Genomic DNA, 8880 nt, shown 5'->3' with positions numbered 1-8880 from the left:
AATGCATGCTTTATCATAGACACCCTTACATAACAAATCATACTTCATAATTTTTAACTCATTCTGAAAAGTGCAATTATAGTAGCTTATAAAGTTAAAAAATGTAATACACACAAGAAATATAAAAGGAACCTAAAAGAGACTAACCTTACATATAATAAAATTCTTACATTGAAGAATTCTGACAAACATGTGATATTTCAAAGATTGTGTTGTTGTTTGTATTATTGTTGATTTTGCATGTAGGCCACTTTTCAGAATCGATCCCTTTTCAGAAAAAGTATAGTTTTGCACCCAGATTGTACATTGGCAATAGATTTGGTTGAGCGTAAGCACAACTGACAATACAGGACAGACATCGCCTAGATTTTCTAACCCATACTCCTCAATTCAATTTCAATGTTGACATATCTCTACTTCTTATATAGTAAAACTTTTATAGCAGAAAAAAAGAACTGTAATTCCTGAGCTGTCAAGAGCGAGCGAGAAAACATGCGATTAAACATTACGAACATGCTGTTGGGATTAATCACATGAATCATCTATCTAGTGCTGGTTTACTTTGAGCTGGGAAGGTTGATAGAGTAAAAAATTTGTACCCAGAGCTGTAGAAAATTAAAGTACTATATTCTCTCTTGTATTCCGACCCTCTCTTATATTCCCGCCTCTCAAAAAATCCCGCCTTCTCTCTATACTGTGAAAATTTAATCCCGCCTCTCTGATAATCCCGCTCCTTTGATAATGAACCCGCAGCGGGAATACAAGAGAGAATACGGTAACGCAAGTAAAGCAGGATTCTATTAGACTTTGAAATATAAAACTAAAGATACCAACCAGTGTGTATTCGAGTGTGTTCTTTAAGCGTGCTAAGTCTGGTAAACATTTTCTTGCACTCGTCGCATTTGAACGGTTTGTCATCTGAATGAACAGGCATATGAACTTTCAAGTCACTCGCCCTAGCGAACCGCCGATCGCACTGCTCACACTGAAAGGGCTTTTCCCCTTAAAAAGCAAACCAAATGATCGATCACAGATCGATAACAATTGCTTATGCAAGATTATGACAGCCCAAGACTGTATACTACACATAGGCCATGTACTGCATGAACAAACACATAATTGTGTTTGTTCATGCAGTACATGGCCTATGTGTGTTATACAGTCTTGGGTTGTCATAATCTTGCACATTTGTTTACATTCAATTAAATAATGATTTGAAACAAATATATTATTAAAAATTTGAATTCTTTTGACCCAAAAAGAGAACTAAGTTAATAAAGTAAAATATTAATCTGAGGCTTTGGGTTGAACATTGCCGAGTAGAAAAGGACGATTGTCTTCAATTATTCAAAGTGATAAACTAACATTCAGTTTCATTAAGGATGTAGCTTGCTTATTATTTTCATGCCGTTTTGAGAACTCTCGCTACAATAGTCCAAATGCTAGAGGCTAAGAAAATCTTCATTATTTAGATGAATATACAATTGCAACTACAGATCAAAGCACGGAGGAATATCATAAATTAGAGCACAAAAGTAGATACCTGTATGTACAATAGCGTGCCTTTTCAGCGTCTTGGCAGAAATAAATTCCTTTTCACAAACTCTGCATCTGTAAGGTCGTTTTCCCGTATGACTGTTTATATGTGAACGCAAATCTGCGGCAGTTGTATATGACTTGGTGCATAGCTCGCACTTGAAAGGTTTGCTTCCAGAATGACTAAGCTAAAAATCAACAAAAAGCCTCTTTCAATTAAATCCATTACCAAAGCGGAGTAAGAAGTGATGTTCAGCGATTCAGAGTCGAAGCTTCAGAGTCGTGTTTAGGCTTACGGTCAGTGGCGGCGCCAGCTATTACAAAGTGGGAGGGTAAAGGGCGTGGCCAGTATGACCACGCCCATTTTGCCTCGTTCCAGTGATTTGTCCCCTTTCTTGGGAAATTTGATCTACCCCTACCCAGCGCTTTTTAATCCATTTTTAGAAGAAATATATAGACTATATTTTCAGAAAAGTCGGGAGGTAATTACCCCTCCATACCACCCCTTGGCGCCGCCACTGCTTACGGTTATGCGACCGTAGCTGGGGAAAAAAGTAATATCCCCGATTCATTGAAAGTAGAAAAGTACTAAACATTAGCTGCAAGTTATGCTCACCATGTGAGATTTTAACGACGTTCTTTGCGTGAATGCCTTCGAGCACTGATCGCATTTGTATGGCTTCTCTCCCGTGTGTTGTCGTTGGTGCTCCCTTAAACGAGCGGGCCTTGTGAACTGCTTGTCACAATACTCGCACTTGTATGGTTTTTCACCACCGTGAGTGTATTTATGTTTTACTAAATCGAACGACTGTATGCAAGCGAAATCACATTGGTCGCATTTAAACTGCTTTACCCCTGCAATGGAACAATTCTCATATAAGGAAAGTATGTGTGTGCGAAAAAAAAGTTAGGACATTTGTAAAAAATTCAATATAGAAAGATATATAATATGAGATAACGGGGCATTATCATAAATGGGAGCGAATAAAAATTCCCAGCGCTATGGAAGTGAGATTCGCAAGGGCCGTCGGGAGCCACCAGCTTGGGTTCAGGAGTGATTCACAAAATTTGGCCCCCTAAGCTCCCCGTGAAAACTTTCTGTGACAACACTTTTCAGTCTGTCGGAGAATCAGAGAAACGTCCTTTTCAGGTAATCTTAAATTTGTTATTCTTTCTTAACATGATTGTGCAATCTCTATGTGGGACATCTTTATTTATGATATTTTTGTAGACATATTTTTATCTGTGATGAACTTAGAGGAATTCATTCCATCCATATACGCAACTGAAATAAAAAGTTTTCTTTAATATTCTTTACATTCTTCAAGCTTTATACGGGTCCCGTCGGAGCACGAGCCCTGGAGTTTTTGCCCCTCCTAGCCCTCCCCCCTAGCCCTCCCCCTCTTGATGCTTCTGAGATCTGAGACAATCACATTACATTAAAGAAGAGGAAGTCCCTTTACCTGTATGAATGAAAAAGTGTCTTTTGAGGTCGTCATAACGAACGAACGATTTCCCGCATGTAGTACAAGCATGAGGTTTTGCCCCAGAATGCCTGAAGGAGTGTCTTGAAAGTTCAGACGACGTTTTGAATGCCAAGGTACAACCAGTGAACGTGCATTTGTATGGCTTTTCGGTTTGGTGAACTCTTTGATGAACCCTGAAAATATCAACATTGTTTGATAAATAAAACATGTAGCAACACGCAAACATTTGCAAATTTGTGCTTCACAAGAACGTTTAACAGCTGCTTAAATGTTGTCAATGCTTGTTTTTTAATCGACACTGCTCCATGCCAACGTTTCCCCAAACCTAAACCAAATAAGTTATCTTTCTCTTTTCTCCAAACATCCACGTCACAAGAACGAGTTTGTAAAGTTACAATGTTTCACTGGCCCTTTTAGACTAGAACTCTCGGTTGATTTGCATAAGGCTTGACGCGCAAAGGTTTTTTAACAATAGATTATAACAGATGAAAAAAGCACAGAAGTTTTTCAGCATCTTATTATTCTTGGTTCATTTTGAAAGGTTAGCCAGCCTTAATTTGTTTTTGTTCGAAAGGGCATTCGGTCGTAGAGCTGTCCGGAAACTTTCATGACGTAAGTGAGGCTGGGTCGATTCTGAAGGAGACAGAAAGGACGTCACATTAGCGATCAGAAATGTTTTATAGAATCAGTAGAAAAGAAAAGCATTGTACCTGAGTGAGCTTGGGTTACTGAAACCCTTGTCGCAGCCATCTACGTCACACACGTAAGGCTTTGTTTCTGAATGCGAGAGAGAGTGAATCCGCAAAGAACTTGCATTGCTGAACGATTTTTCGCAAAGATCACACTGGAATGGCTTTATTCCTGCAACGAAACAGTATTAATAGATTGAGACATTGGGAACCGCTTTCAACATTCGCTAAAATCCTAAGTAAAGCTTTTGTAAAAACATCGTGGTGCTCGAAAGGAGCTTCGAAGAATTATCTTTGTGTATTTTACTGTTGCTGTCCAGCTTCCGAAGGTGGTTTTTAGGACACTTAGAAGCTGTGCTTATCGAGCAGTGTCCTGGTCCTTCTACTCGATGTGACCACGCCTCTTTATTTGTACATCTAGAATTACAAAAGGTTGGTGAAACTCCTTACCCTGAGAGTCAGCGACGGGAACCACAGATTTTTGGATCTGCAGCTCGCAAACCCAGCCACTGAGCAATACCCAAAGGCTTTACTGTCATTTGACAAATGCTCATCACCCTTTTTAGAAAACTTTGTCCACGTTGGCTATAGTAGAGAAGAGTAGAATAGGGGTCCCCGTAACGTGAGTTATTAATCCAGATCCACACCATACCTAGTCTCATTGCCTTTGAGGTCAGTTTAGAAAAATTTTGCTAATAGGGCAGCGGAAGGATGGGCCGATTTCTGGACTCTGGTAAAACCTTCACAGTAATATTTTCGAAGTGAAGTTTCGAAAATAACAATCGATGTTTCAAAAAACCATCAAGTGAGAACATCATGAGAAGGAACATTGCAAGATTAGAAGAACCGCTGCAAGTGACTTTTGTTTTGAAGAAAGCTGCCTGTATATTTTGACCGTATGGCGATAATGTAGAAGGGAGAGTACTACATAAAAGTTGTTTTGGGCTCTTGACTTTAATTTGATTCAATTTTTGACACTTGTAACTTTACCTACTGAAATAACTGTATCCTACCTGTATGAGTCAGTCGATGTTGTTTTAAGTTACTAAGATTTTGGAATTGTTTGTTGCAGACATCACAACTATGAACTTTGTCACCAGCAGCATGTTCCCGCATGTGACTGTAATAAGACCATGATCGCATGTACACTTTGCCACAGAGGTCACAAGTGTATTTATCTTTTCCGTTGGTAGGAAGATCTACGAAAATATAGATAGCCAGTTATGGAACAGTTTTGTTTGATACGTGGGCAAGGAAGTTAAGAAGGCCAGAACTGTACATTTATAAATTCATTTAGCATTTCCATTTTATCCCAGTAGTAGAAATTGCAATATACTAGTCTTAAATAGCATCCGCGAGGCCCAAATTTTTTAGTTCATTGAACATTTGAGTGAATGATAAATGGTATACCCAACAATGTGCTAGGTAAGACAAAACATTGCAAATAGAGGCACATTCGGGGTAAACTTTTGTTTGGAAGGAAGGATAGAGATAAAATCTCTCTGGAAATTGCAACAAAGTAACAAGTCTTTTATGTTGGTCCCCTAGAGAGCACTAAAGCCCCCATGCCCCCACTTGCAAGCCACAAATGATGAACAAAATAATATATTTGGTGAATGGTCTGAGTGAGAAATAAACTGTCCTTACCATCAATACATGAAACTGTACTTTTTACAGGAGTACACTGCAGTTGTAGCTGATTAGCAGAAACTTCAAGAGCTGAAATGTTCGGGAGCCCTTCAGTCAGGTGCAAAACTTGAGTTGTATTTGCTGCTGATGATGATTGTTGTGGTGACTGTAAAATTGGTAACTGAACTGTAGTAAATGGTATGGTCTGTCCATTGATCTGCAGTGAATACATCTGTGTCCCTGTTGGCAGTTGGTCTTGTAATAAAGTTTCAACTTGTTGTGTTCTATCAGGTTTTGTGCTTTTATGTAAACTGTCATGGTCTGGAAAATCTGGGTTGTTAGCATTATTAGAGACTGTTTGTGAAAGTACTTCAACTGCTATCATTTCCGCTTGAATTTTGTTACTCTCATCTAAAAAATAATGGTGAAATATAAGAATTAAAAAAAACATGAACATGATAAATTAACAATCACAGAGGATTCTGAAAGAAAAAGCACTAACAGAGTTTTTCTGAACAGTTCTATGAAATATATTTTTTTTGTTTTTAACCAATGAAAAGGCACCTCTGGAATTTGTTACACACTTTGTTAAACTAGGGACAAATCATCTTGAATAGCATTTGACAAGGTTTCTACACACCAAAGAAACTTAAAGTGCTACTTACATTTGATAATTGCAGATGTACCATCAAAATAAATTTCAATGAAAATTCATACATATTTATACTTTATTTTTCAGTCTTCATAATATAACCACTAATTTTTTTCCTATAAAAAGAGCATTGAGGAGTCATACTGAAGTGGGGGTGGGATGGGTACAAGGGATTTGCTTTAGGAAATAATAGAAGGACTATGGGCACTGAAGGAGAGTTGCATTGAAGGAGACCCAATGAAGCATAGAATCAGACTAAATCATATGTTGTCTAAGATTGGTTTAAAATTAATGCCCGCATCTTAACTCAAATGAATCTAACTAGACAAGGAAGTTCCAAATCATTCAGACCAATGATGGCGGTTGAAACAACAACTATAAAGAGAAAAACTAGATTATAATATTTGCAAAAACACTCACTCCCTGAGAAAGATACTCCTTGTCCAGCTGACTTCATTTGGTTTTCAATCGATTCAAGTGTTTCATTAGAGAATGTTTCATTGACTGGAATAAGAGTGTTGCCAACAGTACAAGTTGTTGTGTGTGAAACATCCTGAGTGATATTGCAATTAAGATCATCTGCATTACAGACACTTTGAAAGTTTGTTAAATTATTTGAGTCTAGCACATTTCCTAAAGGTAGATTGACATCAACTGAGGATATACTATTCATTTGAGGGTGTAGTGTCATTAAAAAGGCTTGCAATTGTTGGACCTCTATAACGGCATTTCCAAGCGCAAGTTGATTGGGTTGTGCTAGGCTCGATAGAGCTGACAATGGTATAGTTATTCTTGGTGACTTTGCTTCACTGCTTTGCTCATGGGTATTTGAAGACAACACCAGTGGAAGAGAAAGTGGTTGGTTTGACGATGCGATAACATTTTCCTGTGAATGCAAGTCTTGAATAATAACATTTCCAGGAAGACTCTCTGTGACACTTCCCTGATCCTCATCAACCTGGCAATAAAAAAATATTTCATTTCATCCAATAATTTCAAATACTTGCAGATCTACTTTAGTTTCAGAATTCAAGAGAAAAAGAACCATAGAAATTATAATACAAACAATAGAAGTCTCATTATATGGAACAATGAATTTTATACACCTATGAAACATAAACTTGGCATGTATTTTCCTAGAGAGTTTATTTACCCAAATACATCTGTGCAATGTTGACAGCTACTGCTTCAAATTTTCAACATGCAACAATTATCTTTATAACTCTAGGCTATAATTTTCTGCCTTCTTAACCCACCATTGATTTGGGGTTTTAGAACATAACATAAATTGAATTTACAAAGAATGTAAATTTTCTATTTACAGAAATTAATTCATGGTTTCTTTATATTTCAAAAAACACTAGGTTCATGAGGATAGATACTTTAAAGGGTAAAAGAAGGGAATCTATGACAGCAGAAGGGAATCTTAGGCAAATCAAAATCAATGACAGCAGCAATAGTGCTATTCAATATACCTTGGAAGTTTTCTCATCACAGTGAACTTGTAGTTCATTTGTAACATTGACATTCTGAGTTTCATCTGCAAAAGAATGGTTTGAAATTCAACATAATGTTGATAATGATCAACATAACTTGAAAAGCATAATTTAAAAGCATAGTTTGTTAATTATGCAAAACAAATAGAAGCGAACACGATCTATAAAAACGATACAATAATGCAGCCAATCTGAATAATTGCTAGTCAAAAATGAAAACTTGCAAATAATTTTATACATGCAAAACATACCAACTATAAACATCTAGCAAGCTATTAAACCTCTTTGATATTATCTTCGTTTTTGCTTCCTTAAGATTTTCTAGAAGATTTAATATTGGTTTATTGTCGAAGAAGAATGTTGTGATCTTTCTGGGTAGATATATCTTTTCATACCCTCTTTTATTTTTCCTAGCTGACATTTAATCTTCATGATTGCAGGAGTTTATGTGAAAAAAATCAAATTTGTTTTGGCCAAATGCCTTTTCTTGCTGACTCAATCACGGTTCGTGATTAAAGTGAAACAAGTTCCCTTCTTTCACTTTCTCTTCAAGTTGCACTTTACTATTAATTTCAACGTTATTGTTTAGTGTTTGGTCTCTAAAACTCGCTTTTTACGAGCAAAGAGACTTGAATTTAAAAGCAACCTCAACCAGAAGATGGGAAAACAACTGGACTCGTCGTCAAAATCTTAGTCTATTTCAAAATGTTTCTTTAAAGCTTTGAGAAACGAAAACTGTCCAGAATAAGACATATAAATCCTAGAATACTAAATAATATTTTTTATTTGTTGATTGCTAGCCAAAAACAGTGGTCCCAAAAATTTTCCATAATTCTTTATTTTCCATTTCGGGCCTAAATAATGGAATTGCTAACAACACTGCCTCGCATAAGCTGTTCGTACACGTATCAGAAGTCGTTTAATCAATGGTACACTAACCCCCTTCCGTAAAACGAAAGGCCTCCGTAAAACGAAAAATCATCTGCGAAAATTGTTAGCTATATCAACAAGAAGACTGCCTACGTGACATCTAATCCTGCATTCAGTGTGGGCAAACCAGTCAATCGTCTTAACAACCCTTCCCTTTCGAAGAAAAATTGTTTTGCTTTAAATTTTTCCCAAGTAGATCTCACTTGATAGGGAGGACATGCTATGTTAGAAAACGACTTCAACACCGCTTGCTCTACGAGATACATCTCGAAAGAGCATCAGCCATTACTCGCCAAAATCCAGTGATCCAATTTATTAATGAATGAAGATGTTAATAAAAACAAAAACAAAATATTGTTCAAATGTAACCTGGTGGGAGCTGAGCCATGATGCCCTCGGAGCTTGCTTTCCAGCGGCCATTAACCAGAGAGAAAGACGAAATCCGCTGCCGGTGGATCGCT

General features: G+C 37.1%; 1 protein-coding gene across 3 annotated transcripts in view; it reads right to left on the bottom strand.

Moving 5' to 3' along the window:
- Positions 1 to 8880, bottom strand: part of LOC135688915 (uncharacterized) — a 12496-nt gene extending 3616 nt beyond the window's left edge. Inside the window, exons 1-10 of one of the 3 annotated variants that reach the window (XM_065205976.2) lie at positions 8789 to 8880; positions 7469 to 7533; positions 6414 to 6951; positions 5360 to 5752; positions 4726 to 4911; positions 3734 to 3884; positions 3000 to 3196; positions 2153 to 2391; positions 1544 to 1724; positions 835 to 1002 (exon numbers count right to left, since the gene is read on the bottom strand). In XM_065205976.2, the coding sequence (XP_065062048.1) occupies positions 835 to 1002; positions 1544 to 1724; positions 2153 to 2391; positions 3000 to 3196; positions 3734 to 3884; positions 4726 to 4911; positions 5360 to 5752; positions 6414 to 6951; positions 7469 to 7533; positions 8789 to 8807 (2137 nt within the window). In that variant the 5' untranslated portion in view covers positions 8808 to 8880. Of the gene's footprint in view, positions 1 to 834; positions 1003 to 1543; positions 1725 to 2152; positions 2392 to 2999; positions 3197 to 3733; positions 3885 to 4725; positions 4912 to 5359; positions 5753 to 6413; positions 6952 to 7468; positions 7534 to 8512; positions 8754 to 8788 lie in introns of those variants that run through there. The other 2 variants (XM_065205978.2, XM_065205977.2) reach the window with 2 other exon arrangements.

This window comes from Rhopilema esculentum, chromosome 9 (genome assembly GCF_057945365.1).
Source record: "Rhopilema esculentum isolate cy_ngs chromosome 9, ASM5794536v1, whole genome shotgun sequence".
In the NCBI taxonomy this organism is placed as follows: Eukaryota; Metazoa; Cnidaria; class Scyphozoa; order Rhizostomeae; family Rhizostomatidae; genus Rhopilema; species Rhopilema esculentum.
This window is presented reverse-complemented; position numbering and strand designations above follow the sequence as displayed.